This window comes from Musca domestica, unplaced genomic scaffold, assembly GCF_030504385.1.
Source record: "Musca domestica strain aabys unplaced genomic scaffold, Musca_domestica.polishedcontigs.V.1.1 15, whole genome shotgun sequence".
Classification (NCBI taxonomy): Eukaryota; Metazoa; Arthropoda; class Insecta; order Diptera; family Muscidae; genus Musca; species Musca domestica.
The window spans coordinates 13,440,119-13,460,873 of NW_026712207.1; the positions used below are offsets into that span (position 1 = coordinate 13,440,119).

General features: G+C 34.1%; 2 protein-coding genes across 3 annotated transcripts in view; one reads left to right on the top strand and one right to left on the bottom strand.

Annotated features, from left to right (window-relative positions):
• LOC131801249 (ribosomal protein S6 kinase beta-2-like) overlaps positions 1 to 18,053 on the top strand; it is a 37,876-nt gene extending 19,823 nt beyond the window's left edge. Inside the window, exon 9 of the mRNA XM_059119688.1 lies at positions 16,993 to 18,053. Within this exon, the coding sequence (XP_058975671.1) occupies positions 16,993 to 17,241 (249 nt within the window). The 3' untranslated portion in view covers positions 17,242 to 18,053. The remainder of the gene's footprint in view (positions 1 to 16,992) is intronic.
• Positions 3,636 to 11,652, bottom strand: LOC101895679 (uncharacterized). Of its 2 annotated transcripts, none has more exons than XM_005188389.4 (6): positions 11,072 to 11,652; positions 8,239 to 8,832; positions 5,320 to 5,505; positions 4,227 to 5,254; positions 4,031 to 4,169; positions 3,636 to 3,971 (listed from the first exon to the last, which is right to left on the bottom strand). In XM_005188389.4, the coding sequence occupies exons 2-6, from the start codon at positions 8,732 to 8,734 to the stop codon at positions 3,799 to 3,801; spliced, it is 2,022 nt and encodes a 673-aa protein (XP_005188446.1). In that variant the 5' UTR covers positions 8,735 to 8,832; positions 11,072 to 11,652; the 3' UTR covers positions 3,636 to 3,798. The 2 variants fall into 2 exon arrangements, with proteins under 2 accessions (XP_005188446.1, XP_019894064.1); XM_020038505.2 differs by lacking the exon at positions 11,072 to 11,652 and adding an exon at positions 10,921 to 11,039.
• Positions 18,054 to 20,755: the final 2,702 nt, after the last annotated feature.

A 20,755-nucleotide genomic window follows, 5' to 3' on the forward strand; every position in this document is an offset into this window, starting at 1 on the left:
ATATCAAAGGCACTTGCTGGCGTTTCCGTTATACACATAGGTTCTTTCGTCCTTTTAAGGGACTTGTTCTCTTGGCATTTACTGCAATTTTTAACATAGTTTTTGATGTCTTTAGACATTCCTTTCCAACGATATTTATTGCGGAGTTTTTCTGACATTCTTTTGATGCCAGGGTGACCTCCGTATAATGGGTCATTATGATACGTTTGTAGGAGTTTTCTTTTCTGCTCGTCAGCAGATATTTTCTCTAATTTTGGCGTTAACGCTATTGTTAGTTTCTTTAATAACTGGTTCGCACAGTTTTTGAAATCATTGATTCGAATCATATTGAATAAATCCTCATTTAATGAGAGTTGTAATTTGAATATTCCCTTATTACCGGTTATTTTTTCCAACCTAGGAATGAATTGACTTAGATCAAAGCTTCCATTAGCAATAAGGTCATCAATCTTTACATTTTCTAAAGTTTTTCTCCCATATTTAAGGATACACTTTGGAGTTGTACCAGAGAGAAAAAACTTTAGGCGAACACTTTTCCTTACCTCCTTTGCATTTAGTGTTTCGTAGACCCTAGGAATGTCTGACACGCTTGTTAATTTTTTATCTTTTTGTGTTTGGTCTTTCTTTCTTTTGGTCGTTAAACCTTATCAAGACCGTTTCCGACTGAAGCAGCCCTGATATAATATTTTCGCAATGCCCTTTTATGCAACTGGTAAAGAGTTACCAGTAGTTGCGCGGCTAGTAAAGCGATAATTATAATAAAGTAAATAGTAGGATGCTCAACCTTAAGCACAATGTCATTTACTACATTGGCATTCGGTTTGTCTATTTTAGATTCTGAGCCACCCATTGTTTAACAATGTAAAACCAAGCTGATAAAGATTTTATAGATTTGATGATATTTATGTTTGAGTTGAATTTGTCTGAATGTAATCAATCAATTCAAGTATCCCCGATTATATGTTATCAAATTCGGAGGCACCGCCAAAAATATTGCATGTAAACAAAAACAGAATGGAAACAATAAATATTTAAATGTTGTTTTTTTTTTTATATAGTTTGCCTTTGTTGTCGTGGTATATATTATATAAATATAAGTGTTTTGTTTTAATTATTTGCATTTAATAATGTATAGGGGTTGTTGTTGCAGTTTTTTGGTTAATGCTAGAACTAAAATCTGTATTGCTGTTGTGTTAAGTTAATATTTAACAATAATAATTTTAAGGGGACATTATTTTTCTGCTAGTGTGGGTGGTCGATATTATCCTTGTTGCACTTCTTAAAAACAAAAGGGGGTTACCTGTTATTGTAGTTGCTTGTTTGTTTTGTTTATTTTCTTAGACATAGATTTTCACATCGTTGGTGTATTTCTTCGAGAACTCGACAGGCATCCCACAATACAGCATTTGCGAATTTCTGGCATTATGGTATTTGTTTGTAAAAATTATCTGCAATATATGGAATATGAAGACGAACGCTTTCCTTTTCTCTACTTTTTCACTGTTCTTCCTTCGCCAATTTCATCCTTTCTTCTGCTTTTTTTTGGATTAATTTCTTTTTGGATTAATTTCTTTCTCTTTGGATTAATTTCTTTCTCGATGAGAGGCACGAGATTGCGAGAGTGAAAGTGCACAGCTCCTTTTTGTTCTCTTTTAACTTTTCATTCATTACTGGTTTCTGCACATACGTGTATTCGGAAATCTCAAGACCCCGTTTGTTTATGTGGTGTTTCGCTGATAGTTGTTGTTCACAATAGAGACTGTCAGAATCAGTCACATGCAGCTTTTGTTTTATTATGTCAATGTTTTTCTTTTTTTGTTTGTTGTATTAAAAAAATTATATTTTAACCTTGTATTGGTTTTTGCTTCCATTTTTAAGTTATTTTTTAAATGGCATATTACGATTTTTTGTGGATTTTTTAAAGTTGTTTATTTTGTGTTTGAATTTACTTTTTTTTCAATTTTTTATCTTGTTTCAACTAGCAAAAAAAATCGTTTTTTTTTCTTATTTTTTCCTTGTGTTGTTTTTAGGTTTTTTTTTCTCGTTGTTTTTTGAAGATTTTTTTTTATGTTTTGTTTGATATTATCTGAGCAAAGTTTTCTTCTGCTTTCTCATATTCAAATGATTCATTTTTTTTTTCTTTTCTTTTTTGGCATTCATCTTTTTGTAAATCATTTTTTTTTTGGTTTGTTTGTTTGAATTTCACATATAGTTGTTGTTGTTGTTAAATCCTTTTTCGATTGATACTTAAACAAGGATCATTAATCAAATCAATTGTTTCTTTGTCTTTTTTTTAGCAAACCCGAGGCATTTTTCTTTCTTTTTTCTATTTATAATTTACGAGCTGGCACGGTCTGTGTTGCTGGTCCATAGTTTAAGCGTTTAATATATATAGATTATCCGAAATCACATTATACACGGTGCACCACTTTTGTAGATTTTAAAGTTTTTTTTTTTGTTTGGCAGGATCGCCATGAAATGAAAACTCTTCTGGTTTTGTTGGGGAAGCCGCAAAATGCGACTTCCCCATACTTTATTCAAATTAGAACTGCAATAATATTATCTTACAAAAATTAACTTAAGGTAAATGAAGAATAAAGTGAGCGTGGGAAAACGCTTAGTAAGCATAATGCACGCTTACTATCTCGGAGCAGTGCGGACAACATACCTCAATAAAGTGAGGGTGTAAAGTTACATACTGAATGTATTGTAACTTGAGTAAAAGCATACTATTAGTTGGATACAGAAGGTATGCCAACTTGGACAAATATGTAAACCAGTATGATACGTTGTCATACGGAAGGTATGGCAACATGGATGAATCAAACACACTACAACGGTCGATATCCGCAATGATTTGTCGGATTGTTATCCGCTGTCTGTTTACACTATCGCTTATTAGGTTCAGTCTCAGAGCATTGCAGACGACTCTGAATGTTCGATCTAAGAATCATTTTTGTTGAGGTGGAAGTAAACTTCGTACTTGTGTCTGACTGAGGATGCCAAGTTGTCCTCACCAGCGTCAACTGAAAGATGATTTATTTTTTTTTTTTTTTTGACATCAATTCTTACATTTGAGGGATTTAAGAGTAAACTTTCGTAGCTTTCTCATATGAGACTCAAACGATTTAATATTACCCTACCTAAATTCAATCTAGTAATGGCGAATATGGCTTTCGATATTCCAATATGTCCACGTTTTGACATATACCCAAAGAGTGGCTCCGAACTAGAGAGTAGTAACGTTAACTTAAAATATTTCAAGGTCTTAGCAACATTTTTCAAACCATTTGTGTAAAATTTCAGTTTTCCAAATGGTAAACGTTATGGAAAGTTTAGTCCGGTCAGCTTAACGATATTTCAAATTGTTTATTTGAATTGCTTACCTTGACGACTATATTCTCTTAATTCCCTGCAGCTATACTAAAATAAATAGCATTGTCCAGAGCGTAACTAAGAATAGAGAGTGATTCCACTTCAGCGTAATTGTTGGCTACCAAAGAACTGAAGTGAAATGCAAATGATTTGTCAGTCATAATCTCTTTTCATCACTTCTTGTATAAAGTCTGCAATCAATTGTACGTTTATGGAAAACTTCAATCCACTGTACACTCCAAAATTTCTTTTCATTTATAAAAAATGTGTAAAAATATTATTTTTATTATCAACAATTTTCCAAATAACAGAACAGTTGAACAATATAATAGTAATTGTCTAGAATAAATAAATACCACCCAAAACTTATGCAGTAACAAATTGAAATACTGTTATACTCCTTAAAACATAAACTTCATGTCGTTATCGTCTATAGGAGGCACCGCATTGAAAATGTGGCTCCTTCAATGGTATACCAGTGGGTCCGTCTGTGTACTCGCAAAAGTTCAAACCAATACGTCTCAAGGGATGACATTTACTCTTCGGATTACCCCACTTGCCTTTGAATGAAAGCCAAGTGGGAGCCAACGAACGTCCTAAGGAAAAAGATAAATTACAATCATATACTATTACAAAAGGACCTACTTAGTCGTACCATATGATTTCAAATTTTCATAGGTGATTGTTACACTTTTCCATGTATTCCAAGGTGTACCAAAGCCATTTATGTCATACAAACGAGCCACCTTGACAAAGCGATGTTTGCCTGGCGCAGTCCATAGACCATGAGAACCCTACGGAATGGAATTAGATTTTAAAATAATTATTTTATCCAAATTGCCTCGGTTTACCTTTGCTGCAAACAACACAGGATGATCATTAAAAGTTGTAACTGTTTTGGGAAAATTCGGCCTTTGCAAGATACCCTTTCTCGTCTCTTGTCTTTTGAATTCAAACGAACCTGTCAGACGATTATATGTGTAGTAGGCCCCTGCATCATGAGCCGAGACATACATGGCCTCAGGCTCCGCAGCTCCCGTAAAATACAATGTCATATGCTCCCAGTCCCCAATGTGACTGCCAATATCCTTTTTGCGTCCCAAACAGTAGCCATAGACTGCCGGAAATGGTATACGACCAAATGGTCCCAATTTCAATGTGCACATATTTTTCCCTTGGCTATATGGATAGAACATCCAGTATGTAACATGAAAGGATGGCACCGGTGTACCTTCCCTATAGGCAAATGTTTGCTGCTTATTTTCATTGTCCAAAATATTCTCCTGGTCATTAAAGGGTATGCTGAATTTAACATTATCCGATAAGTTGGCAATAAAATTGTTAACATTCTCTGTGTCATCAGTGGTATCGGAATCTCTTGTTGGCGGCATTGTGGCTGTTAATAGTTCTGGTACTGGTGCACTTTCTCCCATTACCAAATCAAATGGTGTAATTGGTAACTGTGGTGTGGCCAAGTTGTTGGGATATACCGGAGTAATGTTACGCCTTGTCCGCTTGAAAAGGGGATACAGACGAGAAGAACGCCTTATGGTGTTATTAAATTGATCTTGTGGTCCCAAGGTGACGGGGATATAAGGTCCACGTGTGGCTTTAGTTATTTCTGGGGGATGTGGTGGAGCATATCTTTGTTGCTGTTGTTGTACTACAGCTAAGGGAACCGAGGGTGGTCCCGGAGGCAGAACTGGTGGAGCATAGTTTAAGGGAAGCTGTTGTATATTTATGTTTTGATTGTTATTGGGTGATTGCGGCAAAGGCAATTGTTCCGTATTGCACAATGTGACCACAGCATATATGGGTACTGGTGATACATTTGGATTACGTCCATATATAAATGATGTTTCATTTTCCAGCAGTTGATCTGAAAATGGGGAATGTAATGGATGTTGGATATTTATTGTAATGTTGTCGCTGTTTAATACCCACCAATTTCTGCATTTGTCACCAAATATGATTTCTCAGAGTTCTCTCCAAATGATATACCCGGTGTGAATGAGTTGTCCTTGCTCTCGGGATGCACATGGGCCAAGAATTCCTCTACTCCCAGCGGCATGAATTTCTCTTCAGGCGCCAGCCATACCACAGGTGCCCATTGCCTGATAAGGCGTTCCACTAATGAAGGGAATACAAATTAAAAGATATATGTATTTTTTAATTTATGGTCCATAACGTCTATCTTTTTAAATAGTCGTGCTTTTTTAAAAATGCATAACATTCTAAGAAGCTTTAACCACGTCTGACCCTTGAAATACAAATAATAAAAAATATTTTATTTGGATCTCAAAAAAAATGCATCTCTTCGGATTTAGCTACAGTTTGCCGAGCTAAAAATTGAATGTAGCTCACCGTTTTGACAAAGCCCTGAAGTTTGATATTTTGTAGGACCTCAGACACATTCTCATATCAAATGGTCTGAAATATTGCATTTAAAAATATATTATTGCCTGTTTTATCATTTTTAAATATCTGCCGTCATATGAGGGTATATTAATCTGAATCTCCCGAAATATTTATGGAACTCACTCTGTCTGTTGTAATCACGCTATCTTCTTTAGAAATTGTGATAGGGAATTAAAATTTATATTAGATTCGAAGATGACTCCACTATGTCGTATGGTCTTAACTTTTTCGTATAGCTCTCACACAACGGTACCAGCCTTTATTTGGTATTTGGGTGTTTTTTTATACCCTCCACCTTTAACTTTGTCATTCCTTTTGTAACGCCCCTAGAAATTCGTCATAGATCCCATAAAGTATAAAAGTCTGTTAAAATCGCGATACAGTCCACATTATTTGACGTAGATCCTAAAACTTGGGCAGAACAATTTGTATTGTGTCCAGGATGGTTGGTATTGAAAATGACCTATATCAGTCTACATTTTAGTATAGTCGTCATATAACGGAACCTCCCGATATTCGGTATTTTTATGAAAAAAAGTGGACCAATGTATACTATGTTCCGCCTCTGGAGCTAGAATCTATTGCGAACTACAAATACCAACTTCTAGACAAATTCTTAAAAAATGTGTTGAAAACATTTTTTTACATTATAGGTCCACTTTTATGTATAGCCCCCATATAACGTTACCTCCTGAAATTCGGTATTTTGATTATTTTTAAAAATTGGTAATTGTAGGTCATAATGGGTTCTAGCTCCGGTGGCAGAAAATTGAATATTTAGGTCTACCACCCACGAAATTGTTTTAAACTTGGTATTAAAGATATTTGGAAGGTGATAATATATATAATATATAGAAGTATAAAAATGTCTATTGAGGCTCCCGTTTTGGTATGGCCTTCAAACAACGGGCTCACCTACATTAGGGTTTTTTTAAGTTGACCACCACTATCCAAGCGGTCTTACTGGTATGTGTAGTTTAAAGTGGAACACGTTTGAATTCACATACTTTTATATTATAACGTTTTCTTTACCCAAAGGTGGAGGGTATTTAATGTTCGGCCCGGCCAATCTTAATGTTTTTCACTTGTTTTTGCTCTAAATTTGGCGTTGAAATAGCTGAAATTTATATTTAATCTCACCTGAAATCAAATTCGAAGACAAATCAATCGGTCCACCTTTTATATAAGAGTATCTTCCAATATTTTAAACATGTTATATAACCTTCTGATATTCGGTATTTTTGGCGTGTCAAGACATTCCTTTTTTACTTGTGAGAAGCCCTAGCTAAGGAAGTTCTAATTGGCTATTAGTTGAATAAATTAATAGGTTCTGCACTTTGAATACAGAACTCAAGTTTTGTTCCATAAAAGGATTAATATGTAAACGTAGAAGGATAAATGCTCCCCTTTTCAAATGTCTGATAAATTTCAAGATGTCTCAATGGGCGCAATTTTTAACATTGTCAAGTTTCGTTTTACATATTCAAGTTGTTGCAACAGCTTTTTCGAAATGTACGACTCACGGTCTCTGTGACTAATGCTTTGTAATTTATGCATCACATAGCATTTATAATTGCTTTTAATATTTTAATGGACCAGAGGCCGTTTAAGAAGACTATCATACCAACTCCTCACAGTAGAGTGTAGAAAGTTGCTAAAGATATCCTGTTGTTGTGGAACTTTGCAAAAGTACTAATGTTGAGTTTCCAAATGGATAGTGGTAAGATTTGATCTTCCCATAATAAAAGATAAAAGTTTAAATCGGACGTAGCTATTAACGTCTTGCATTGGGGCCAAAGGTAATTTATCATTATTTCTTTCATTAAATCTGGCAACATAAATTTTAATCCAAACAATTGGTAATAAAAGTTGCAATTATTTAATATTACATTTCATAATTATTTTTTTACTTGTTTGGGTCAACATTGTTTGTTTCTTAAATACGATTACAGCACATATGTATGTACATTTGGAAACGTTTGCTTGACCTATTTTCAATTTCACACTGCACAACTTGAAAGAAGAAACAATATTTGAAAAAGAAACAAAACTTGTTTCTAAATTATAATTTACTTGGTCTGATTTTGTGTTTAGCTCTATTTATGGACATCAATTAACAAGTCGTTGTATTTGTAATGTGAAAAAAAGAGCACCTCAAATAAAACCCGAAAAATAATCATAATAAAAATACTGTCATGCATATTGTGTGGATGGATGTCTGAGTGACTGGTTGGTTGGTGGTTAGTTGGCCTGCTGGCTGTCTGGCCAACTGAGTGGTCAACAGAAGAGTAACGACGACGAAAATCAAAATAAATTTCACTTTCACGCAATGCTTTTTTGTGTTATTTCTTTCTTGTTGTTGTTGTTGTCGTTGCTTTGCAGATTAATGTATTTAAATTAAAATTTTGTTCATAAACACTTGAATGCATGGATACCGAATCATACCTACTTCTTTATCAATATCTTGCAATGCTGCCGCATATTGACGACGTCCTTTATTTTGTGGTGATGTTAGATTTTCGTTGGCCAAGTTTTCAGTGGATTGTTGGACAATTGTATCTCTGTTATAGATCTTGTAAATGTTATTGGCATTGGTGAGCTGCGGCTGCTGCTGCTGCAGATATAGACCCTCGTCAAGAGGTGTTGGTGGTGGTGGTGGCTGTGCAAACGCTGGATTGGCAATAAACAAGTGTGTGGCTAATAGACACCACCAACCCAAGCTCCATCTAATTTTGTTGCCGTTTCTTTTGCTATTACTGCTGTTGTCATAACTTTTACCATTTCTTGCAAACCGAACAGCATTGCTGCATATTTGTTGTTGGCATGAAAGTACTGGAAACTGGTGGCAATATTGAAGGAGTTTTTTCTTTTTGTTATTGTTGCTGTTGTTAATGTTAAAGCAAAGACTTCGTTGACAAGTGTCGTCTGATATTGCAGACATATTTTGCTTGATAATATCCTTTTTTATGGGGTTTTGTAAAACGTAATCAACTATGCATTGCTGGCAATTGCTTTTTATAGTTAATTATTGGCACGGAACTGTTAAAAATCATATATTTTAGTTATTAGGTTTTAAATCATTTTGTTTTACTAGTTTACAAAATAAGATTTGGGCCTATTTCTTTTGAGCGGCATTACATTTTATATATGGTTTAATGTCCTACACCGTACGTAGTACAGAAGGTGTAAGTTTTCGTAAAGCCTACATAGAAAAGTGCATCCCGATATTCAATATTTTGATGATTTTAGACAAGTTTTTAACAGAATTGTTTAAAATTTGGTCTTCCAGAAAAGTTTTATAGCCTCTATGGTTTCTTATAGCCCTCCATATAAGGGTACATTCCGATATTCGGTATTTTGATGGCTTTCGGAACATTTTCAAACGAAATTATTTGAAGTTTGATAGTTAATTTCTAAACTAACACTGCAATATTTGGCAAAAAAGTTTCTACGTGAGTTCCCATTTTTCTGTAGCCCCCATATAACTATGGTACTTTCAGACATTCCGCATTTTGACAATTTAAACTATGTTTTTCAATCGAATTGATTTAGATTTGAAATTTAGAGTTGTAAATGGATACACATATCTTATTACAGGAGACTTTCCAATCAGACCTACGTTTTGGCAAAGCCTCATGTAACGGAAACTCCAGACATATTGAATTTTTATAATTTTATACACATATTTGAGTATCGTAATAGGAAGCATCCCCTCAAGTCGTAATTTGAACCCGTCATTAATAGAGATATTTTCAGAAGTGTTAATTTCCAAATAGCGGAATTCGACGGGACCGAATTTAACTGTTTTTTATTTGTTTATTTTGTTCGGAAACCTCCTCCTGTAAGAATGGATCAATAGATCTGTTGGGAAACAGAAATAGTGAACATAACGGTACGGCGACTATATATATCAATAGTCAAGCTGAAGTCCTGAAGTCAATAAATGTATGTATGTATATCATTTAATCTATGGCAGTTTTGGAGTGACGGAATGCATTTAAAAAAATTAAGTCACATCAAGCTCCAGGACATGGTAATATTTCTTGGAATGATGAGTTTTTCAGTATCGTCGCTATGTGATTTTATCGTTATCATTATCTTCAACGAGTTTCACGCATTCCCAGAACACATTTCAATAAGGATAGGTTAAAAGACGCCTAATTGCATAACATGGCAACTACTCCCCTTATACCGATTGTGTCCAATCTGAAAGAGAGGGCTTCAAAGAGATTGAAGAAAATATTAGATTAAAGAAAGCCAAACAGAAAGGAGTTCCGATCGTGGATTCTTTGCTCTCCCCTTAGCCTAAGTCTTCTATTGAAAATCATTGGACACTCGCATAGCGAGTGCTCGTTTCTGTTTCTTCTTCTGTAAATCTATGGCTGCATTGTTTATTCATTTCACTCAACACAAGTACGCAAGTACCTAAAATATCGTATCCGATTAAAAATCTAATCTAATCATGCTGGTCGGCTGTTTTCTTCTCTAATCCAACAACATAAAACGAGACGTAGGTGTATTTTCTATTTCTTTAAAAGTGCCGAAACAAATTTTTCGTTTTTTTGTTTGTTTTATAATAATTTTATGTTGATGATGATTATGATCTTTAAGCAAAAAACAAATGATTTGTTTATGTGACCATTTGTTGCTGTAAGACGATTATATAATAGATGTCTTCATTAACATCGAATGATGCCTATTTTGTCATAACATCCGAAAATCATCAAAGAAACAGCTCTGTTCCATTGTTTATTTGAAATCAAATCACCACCAGCTGAAATAATGCTATCCAATTTATTTGTGGTGATCCGGCTTTAAAATAAAAACAAGACCCCTTGATTTTGTCTGTGTTTCAGCCAAGAAAAACAAAGAAGCAGTAGGTGTGGTGGTGGTGGTTATGAGGTTTAGATCTTGTCTGAGTTTTGCTCGGGTGTTTTTTTTTTTTTTGGTTGTGTGAAAAGAAATTGCACTTTCGAATAAACTTGTTATAGGCCATTTTTTTTGTTTTGTTACCAAAAGCTAAAAATACAACAAAAATTCTTTTGTTGGCTTTTGTTTAGCTTGTCCCATATTGTGGAAAGTTTTTTCTTTCAGCTCGATTATGGTGGCGCATATTCTTAAACTCACGTTCCAAGACGACCTCTTTCTTTGCAGTTGTTGTTTTTTGGCCAAAAAGAAAAATCGCTCTCTGTTACACTCTTCTGACTCCCTCTCTTTTTCTCTTGTTCTCTTATTGATTAAAATGATTATTTTTTGCTCAAAAAGTCCAGGTTTTTACCATCTTCAACAGCACATGCTAGTTTGTTAAGTTTTGTTTTCTTTTAAAGCTTTTGGTGTTGCTGTTGTTGTTGTTGTTGCAATATTTGAGCGGTAGCTTGCTGCGAACCTTCGTGTCTTTTCTTAATATTTTTGTTTATTATTTATTTATCAATGGAAGTTAATCCGTTATGTTTTGTAAATTGTCTATTACAGCTCATGCGCGCACTGCTACCGATTTATTGAACGCACGTATCCGACACGAACCGACCACCTTGAAAACAAATGCCCAACTAAAGTGATGAATCGGATTTTATTAGCCATGAACCTCTCTCTCTCGTGTTTCGAAAACAAAAATTAACAGCATTTTTTTTTTGTTTGTTTCTTTCAAAGCCGTCTTCGGCGTTTATGTTGTGACAACGTTTTCGTTGGTAGTACTACCATATTTTCTTTTGAGCCACACCGTTGGTTGCATTTCACACAAAAGCCGTTAAAGAAAAACAGATAAATTCCATTGTCTAACTGAAGAAACACACCATCATGACTAGTTAATGGATCGTTGGCTGGATGAATGGCTGTTGCATTGCACTAGGCTATCATTCATGCCTTTCTCTCTCTGCCTCTTTCTGCAAAAAAAGTGTTTCGAATGTGAAACCCAATTGGAATGAGTGTTCTTTTTATTTTTTTTCTAACTCATGGGAATTTATTTGATTGCCACTGGGTTTTTGGTTGCCAATTGTCGGTACTTTGGTTTATAACACTTCCATGCCTCACGATTATGTAAATTATTTGTGTATATTACCCATTTCGGTTAAACTTTTCGTCTAGTTTTTTTTTTTTGAGTTTTTTTTTTGAGTTTTTTTTTTTTTGTTTAATTTCTTCTTTCGATGATTGTTATTCAGGTTTAGCACCGTTAATTAAAATTGTGGCTATGCACCCAAAGCAACACTTGTCGGTTACTCAGCCTAGGGGCGACTGAATTTAATTTCTTTACACGCTTTTTACACCAATGAAGGATGGTAATTTATTATCTCTGGGAATAGTAGCTCACATAACAAATGAAGAGTTTCTCAACAGGTGACATCTTTTTATTGTTATTGTTATGAATAAAAATTAATGTGGAATTTTGTTTACCAGGAACTTATTAAAATTGGTATGAACTCAGACTTGTCATAATTTAGTTATGTGGGTCAATTTAAAACGTTAGGGAAAGGAGAAAGAAAAAAAAACCACAAATGACGGGCAATTTTTTCTATAAATAAATCTAAAATCTTAAATATTATTATTTTTTAAACTATACTGGTTATAGATCCTTTTTTCAAAGGAAGGCATCCTTCGTGGTATAAAATGCTTTTTTGAATTTTTCTATGTTTAGATGGTCTTTAATATATAGAAGCACGTCCAAATTTTCCGCTACCCAGAAAAGATATTTACGAATAATTTTAACTTTATAAAACCCCTAGATAAATTCCATTAATAGCAGTCCCATCAATTTCATGTTCTCAATACCTGTATTGTAATGTAGTTTTTATCATTACTTTTTTCCAATTTATAAATCCTCCCCTCCAGAAATTATAGAGGTTATTAACATATTATTGATTGATACAAGTACGACGACATTTTTACGGAATTGTCTGAACCTGCATATTCAACTTTTGTCATAAAGGCTATTACAATATTCAAATGCGAAATTTGAAAAAAAAGTTTTTTATATATGGCTAAAATCATGCCAAAATGCCGAATATATGGAGGTACCATGGAGGTTATACCAAAACGTGGACCCGCACAGAAAATTTTTTCATAGGCTGTAGTATCCATTACGAACTCCAAATACCAAAATTTGAAACAATCCCGTTAAATAATGTCGCTAAAATCATCAAAATATCGAATATCGGGGGTACCTTTATATGGGGACTATACGAAGACGTGGACCTGCACAGACAATTTTCTGTCATAGGCTGTAGTATCCGTTACGAACTTCAAATACGAAATTTGAAACAATTCCGTTAAATAATCTCGCTAAAATCATCAAAATACTGAATATAGGGAGGTACCGTTATATGAGGCTATATGAAAACGTGGACCTACACGGACAATTTTCTGGCATAGGCTGTAGTATCCAATACAAACTTTAAATACTAAATTTGAAATAGTTCCGGTAAATAATGTCGCTAAAAACATCAAAATACCGATTATAGGGAGGGACATGGCCCATTTACGAATTTAACCTGCCTACTGACTTTGAAGTTTACGCTGATCAAGAATATATACACTTTGTTGAGTCTGACATGAGTATTTCGAGGAGTTACAAACGGAATGACAAAGTTAATATACACTCCATAGTATGGTGGAGGGTATAAAAACTGCAACAAAGTCAAATGCCATAATTTTTTTAATTTTATTGAATGAATGCAAAAAATGTCGGAAATAGCATAACATTTTAGAATAAGTTTAGATTTGTTCGAATTGAGGCACGAATTGTGGCCTTCAAATGGCCAATGAAACCGTTACACGCTGCCCGAATGTTGCTCTGCGGTATTTTGGCGCTGAAAATGAAGCGAGGAACCTCATTTTGTAACAATTCTTAGGTGGCGCGTGCTGAGTCCTGTCCGATGGTGCTGAGTCCTGTTGGAATGTCCAAGGTCTGCGGCCAAAATATTTGCGTCCCAAGGCTTTAATATCCCCTCCAGAATATTTTCGCGATAATATTCGGCATTTATTCTGATGTCATGGTCGATTAATAGGAGCGGAGAGCGACCATTGGCTGTTATGGCGGCCCACACCATCACAATGGTCGGCGGTTGAGTTCTGCTGGCCAACCGAAGGTGCATATTTTCAGCTGACCTCTTTGGCAAGTAAACCCGATCATTTTGTTTGTTTACAAACTGCTGGGCAACGAATGTTTTCTCATCGGAGACAGAGAAATTCAAATTCGGCAGTTCACCACTTTCGGCCAAGCGAAGCAACTCTTTAGCTCTGTTGAGTTTATTTTCTTTCTGTTGCGGTGTAACTTCTTGCATTTTGTGGAATTTCAATGGCCTCACCCCGACCTCTTTTTTCAATATTTGCCGAATGGAATATTGCGATATGCTCACACTCACGAGCCATTTTTCGGTCACTGCGACGTGGGGTTTCGATCAAGTCGCTACTTTACTTTTCGAACCATTTCTGCTGATGTTGGGCTACACTGCCATTATCACGGTAACGAGCGATGGTACGAACACAATAGACTTATTCACATGTAAATGCTGCAGTGCTCTAACGATAGCCATCTATGGTTTTCCAGCCAAATATAAAGAAATCCACTATCACCCTTGAATTCCATCACGAATAACTTTTTCTGGAAAATTCTCACCAAAATGCTTTTGTACGTTTGTAAATAATATAATGAGCTGTCACTAGAAAAATTTAGCTGCCGGACGAGTGGCTTAGAAATGACAGCAGTCTTAAGTTGGTTGCGGTTCTTTCTTCTTACCCTGTACATCTCAGCACTGGGTATTTTGATGTTTCCTTCCACGTTTTGAGCGGCTTTGGCCCAAAGTTTTAAACTAATTTTAGGACCATCAAATTATTGGAGAGTTTTATTGTTGTTTTAAAGTCGATTTTTTAATTTTTAAACGAGCGAGGCAATCAAGTCTGTTATTCGCCAAGCCTCCCAGGTCTACGCAATTCTTCGTTGCAAGCTACAAGCCTTGAGCAGTGGTTGACACGTCGTATTATACCCCAGAGTTAGGGAGTCTCTAGACATGCATATAAATTGTAATTTAGGGTTCCATACTAGTCGCCTCGCTAATTTAGAAATTACTGGTATTGGACTATTTTCTTTAAAAGTGTTCAAATGTTGAAATTAAATAGGCGATTTATTTTCGATATTATTTTTGAAGTTCTCTAAATGAGTATTTTAATAAAGAAGAACAATACAAGGCCTTCTACTGAGAGAAGATCTTTGAGAGGACCGCGCAGGAAGTCTTCCAAAAAAGAAAGACTATACTAAAGACACTAGAAATTTAATTTTTCTATAAGAACCTTAAAAAGGTCCTAAATTTTTTGAAGCATTCTGCCTTCAAAAATCAATTAATATTTCTAAAATAATAAGACCTTCGTGTTAACTACAAAATTACAATTGTAATTTTTCTGTTATGCATTGAAACCATAATAGTTTAAGTGTTTTATCAGTTTTCTTCATCTTTTTTGATCTTCATTAAGCCCTGGCTATTGGCTGACTTTATTTTTATTTCTAATTTTGTTTTTTTTTGGGTTAGGTTTTAATTACCTTGAGTTAAAAATTGTGGCTGTAGCAGCGTGGAGCGATTGTTCAAGTGTGTTTGTTTTTGGGGGTTTTTGAATTAATAACTCAAGGCTTACGCTTGAGTTGAAATTTCGATACTCGCAGACAAAAAAACAATAGCGCACATACACATTCATACACGTAATAACTACTTCAGCAATTGAGAGCTGATATATCATGTAATTATTAATTTAGTATTAATAATTGGTCAATTTGTTATATCAAATGTGTGATTAATTAAGAAGAATGTATAATTTTGTTTTGTTTTTAGAAAATAAAGGTTTATATGAGGATTTGGGACAAGTTATTCAATTTGTAATCAATAAATAGTAGTTAAAAAAGTACAGGGTGAGATAAAAAAACTACAACCAACTTCAGACTGCTGTCATTTCTAGGCCACTCGTCCGACAGCTGTTAAAATTATTCCAGTGACAACTCATTATATTGTTACCAAGCATACAAAAGCATTTTGTTGAGAATTTTCCAGAAAAAAAGTTATTCGTGATGGAATTCAAGCGTGATATTGTGTTTTCTTTATATTTGGCTGGAAAACCACAAGTGGCTATCGTTAGAACACTCCAGCATTTAAATGTGAATAAATCTTTTGTGTCTCGTACCGTGATACTGGTCTGACGCCATGAAAGCGGACGGAAGAAAACTGCAACATCGGCAGAAATGGTTCGAAAAGTAAAGAAATGACTTGATCGAAACCCGGGTCGCAGTGGCCGAAAAATGGCTCGCAAATATTGAAAAATGGGCAAATATTGAAAAATGAGCTCGTTGAAAAGCCATTGAAATTCCAAGAACTTACACCGCAACAGAAAGACTCAAAAGAGCTTAAGAGTTGCTTCGCTTGGTCGATAGTGGCGAACTGCCGAGTTTGGTTTTCTCCGTCTCCGATGAGAAAACATTCGTTGTCCAGCAATTTGTAAACAAACAAAATGATTGTGTTTAGTTGCCAAAGAGGTCAGCTGAAAATGTGCACCTTAGGTTGGGCACCAGAACTCAAGCGCCGGTCATGGCGATGGTGTGGGCCGCCATAACAGCCGATGGTCGCTCTCCGCTCGTATTAATAGACCTTGGCATCAGTATAAATTCCGAATGTTAGCGCGAAAATATTCTGGAGGATGTATTAAAGCTATGGGTACGCAAACATTTTGCCCGCAGACCTTGGACATTTCAAAAGGACTTAACACCATCGCACAAAGCACGCGCCACCCAAGAATAGTTACAAAATGAGGTTCCTCGCTTCATTTCCAGCGCACAATGGCCATCAAAATCTCCGGATACCGTTGGACTATTGTGTCTGGAGTATTTTGGAAAGCAAAGTTGGCACTAAAAAATACCAAAATGTCGATCGCCTCAAGCAAGCGCTTCGCCAGGAATGGGCCAAAATACCGCAGAGCAACATTCGGGCAGCGTGTGATGGTTTCATTGGCCGTTTGAAGGCCATAATTCGTGCCAAAGGTGACCAATTCGAACAAATCTAAACTTATTCTAAAATAAAATAAAAAAAAAATTTAAATTATGGCATTTGACTTTGTTGCAGTTTTTTTATCTCACCCTGTATCTTGAATATTGCAAAAAAAAATTAATTAATTAATTAAAAATTATCAAAAAATAATACCATTTCTTTTATTCTCTCTCATCTACAGGGTTTTACTTATGTAGCGCCATCTATATTAGAAGAAATGCACAGAGCTAATCGTATGCCAGCCCGTTCACCTAGACGTACTCCCAGACAAACACATGATGGTTCCTATCGTTTCCAATATCCCATGGCAGCTGCTGCCGCCCAGCGAGGCATGTATGCCCGGGCGACACCACCCCATCTGCAGGCTTTCCCACCACGTCCATCGCCCCAGGACGAAATGATGGATGTGCAGGGTTTGCCAATGTCGTAGTGCAAACATAAAGGGAGCTGTAACTGCAATTCCCCTGCAACCAGCAACAACAATAACAAAAGCCGCAACAACGGCAGCCATCATAATAACATTATCAAAGGCAAGGGTTAGGAGGAAAGGAAAGGAAGGAGGACCGAAAATAAAAACTAAACAAAAAAACTATTAACAAAATTGAAAATTATTATATAAAAAGGAAAATAATGATGATAAAAGAAATGGCGTTTGAAATGCCAATCGACCACACACACATACATACATTTAAAAAAAAACTAGATTTAGAAGATGAAAGTAAAGAAAAACAACAACAAGAAAAAAATTATACTAAAAGTAATGTTAACTATTGTCAGAATGCTAAAGAATATTAGGAAAAGAAATGTCAACAACAAAATTTAATAATAACTTTAGAATTGATTTCATAAAGAATCAGAGGAGAAAAAGCCAATGTTATTATCATTGTCCGAAACAGGAGTAACAACAATGGAGCAGCAACCACAGGTGGTGATTGGACGGATGGATGGGCTATTTGAGATGTTAAATATTTTGAAAATATGTTATTAAAAAAAAAAAACAAACCAGGAACGTTATGTCAAGGGAGCAGAGGTGCTTGCGCCTTGTTTCTTTAGAAAATTGCTATGGAACGCCACTCACAACGCCACATTAAATTTTTTCCATAAAAGTTTACATTACCAAAATACAAACTTAAAAGAAAATCAACTCCTAAACTGCTGTTAAATATTAAATAAAAATAATGATGAACTATGAATAAAATTAAAACAAAATAACCTGTAATATACAATCAAATAACAAAAGAATCAACCATAGAACTTTCATAGATGGGTGAAAATTGAAAAAAGGAAAATGTATCGATATATTTTTTTTTCAAATGTTGTGGATTTTTATACCCTATTTTTCCATTGATACGTTAAGGGCGAAAACATGCAAAAATTTTATTTGTAATCTTATTTCCCCCCTGTTATACAATCAACTGACATTGTGAGATAAATGAAAAACACTTTTTTGAAAATCTTAAAGATTTTGTTAATTTAATTAAAATCTCCTCAAAAGATATGACACACAATTTTGTAAATACTCTTAGAAAGAAAACGTAGCTCTGTTTGAGAAACTGTAAAAATTTAATAGCTCTGCTAGTATCATAAAGGAAAAATCAGGATAACATTTATATATTTTTGAAGGTTTTTGAACAGAGCACCCATTACATTTGAAAGAAAATATGCCAACATTACTTTTCGATATTCACCCACAGACATACATACACATATGTTTCATACATAGAATAGTAATGATAAAACAAAAATAGTAAAATTTTCTTAACTAAATACAAAACAATATCAATAAAAAACACAACAATAATAAATAATACAAAAAAAAGTTTAAATGAAAACCAACAAAAAAACAGTTACAATTCTAAAGTAAACTAAAAAAATAATACAAAAAAAAAACTTAAAAAAACAAACCTTAAATTCATCCAATGTATGTTTAAGTGAATATTTATATTATAGAAAAACAAAAAAACGAAAAAAGAAGAAAACAATACAGAATGTAATTTCAAAATATAACATTTTGTTTATTATTATTTTTTATGTTAAATTTTTATCAAATTTTCTTATTGTTAAAAGTAATTACAAAAAATATGTTATCTTTATAAGTTATACAACAACAAAAAACGTAAAAAAAGGAACTCATAAATTGTGCGAAACAAAAATCATTTATTTTTCTGTAAAAAAAAACAACAAACAACATTATATAAAGATTTTGTTTTCTTCAGTACATACATATATTTACAATCGAGAAAGAAAAAAAGAACTTAAAACCATAACAAATATTTAATATATTTTTTCTTCTTCTTTTCTTTTTTAATTTCTTAAAGTGTTTCTTTTTAATTTACTTTTGTTTTTTCTCTCTCTCTTTTTTGATAAGGATAAAAATATTTTCTACTTTAAATTGTTTGTTATTATAAAAAAAAACATATTAAAAATTAAAATTGCTTTTTGTTTTTTATTTCCCTCAATTGGAGAATTGTAAATTGGTTAAACGAAGGGGTAACAATTACGAAATTCATATATTTCTCTGTGGTAGAATCTTTCAGAATCCTTTCGCTCTGCAGCCTCCTACAGCTAATTTAATTTAAAAAAAATTCCAAATATTTTCCATTTATATTAAAATTGAATGGCAAACTTTTATAATATTTATTCAGAAATGTTCCATATGCCAGGAGATACGTGGAAGACCAATAAGTAGCATGTCAAAGCTTGGCGCTATACCATGTGGCAAAAGAATAACAATATTCAAAGTCAAATTTGATGGTGGTAGAGCAGATTTTTATGCACCACTTTTGAGAAATGAGAAATGTAAATGATGTTTGATGTTGAAAGTAGGCTAATCGAGTCCAGTCATTTTTTATGCCCCACCAGATCAGAGATGATGAGTTTATCTTTTGGTATTTCATGTGTGTAAAATATACAGGGTGAGATAAAAAAAACTGCAACAAAGTCAAGTGCCATAATTTTTACATTTTTTTTTTAAATTTTATTGAATGAAAGCAAAAAATTGTCGGAAATAGCATCAAATTTTAGAATAAGTTTAGATTTGTTGGCATTGGTCACCTTTGGCACGAATTATGGGCTTAAAATGGCAAATTAAACCGTCACACGCTGCCCGTATGTTTTTTATTTTTATTTTATTTATTTATTTTCAATTAGTACAGAAACCTAGCCAACAGGGCCATGGACGGTTCAAAAAACTTCTATACATGACTACTCTAAATTAATTATAATATCCTTAATCCTAAAAGAATTACTTAAAATTAAACACTAAAACAAATTAACAAAAAATGAATAAAATTAACAATTGATTGATGGTTCCAAGAACTCCTATACATGACTACTCAAAACTATTCATAACATCCTTAATCTTAAAAATAACATTAAAAAAAATAACAAAAAAAAAAAAAAAAGATTAGCAAGAATCACAATTCATTGAAGATTTAGATAAATCAACTATGCAAGGAAAAAAACAAATTAACACAAGAATATATTTTAAACAATATTGAAATGAGCATATAATTTACGCCTATAACATTTTAGGGAAGAATTGAATGTCTTAAGATTAGGTGGCAGATTGTTGAAAATGCGAGCAATTCTTACATAGAAGGATTTTTCCAACAGAGGAGTCAAGCGTGGTATAACAATTTGCAGGTTCCTTACAGATCTCGAAAACTTAAAAAGGTCCAAAAGAGTAGAAGATGTCCTCAATTTAAAATGTGCTCTGCGGTATTTTGGCTCATTCCCGGCGAAGCGCTTGCTTGAGGTGATCGACACTTTGGTATTTTTTAGTGCCAACCTTGCTTTTCAAAATACTCCAGACACAATAGTCCAATGGATTGGTATCCGGAAATTTTGGTGGCCACTGGGCGCTGGAAATAAAGGGCGGAACCTCATTTTTGTAACCATTCTTGGGTGGCGCGTGCTGAGTGCTATGGTGCTGAGTCCTGTTG

What these genes read in the sequence shown, in the direction of transcription:
- LOC101895679 (XM_005188389.4), bottom strand. Translation starts at nt 8,734, where the DNA reads ATGTCTGCAATATCAGACGACACTTGTCAACGAAGTCTTTGCTTTAAC. An exon ending in AGATATTGATAAAGAAGTAG is followed by an intron (nt 5,506 to 8,238) that starts GTATGATTCGGT and finishes TCCCTTCATTAG; the next exon opens with TGGAACGCCTTATCAGGCAA. An exon ending in GGTGACAAATGCAGAAATTG is followed by an intron (nt 5,255 to 5,319) that starts GTGGGTATTAAA and finishes CCCCATTTTCAG; the next exon opens with ATCAACTGCTGGAAAATGAA.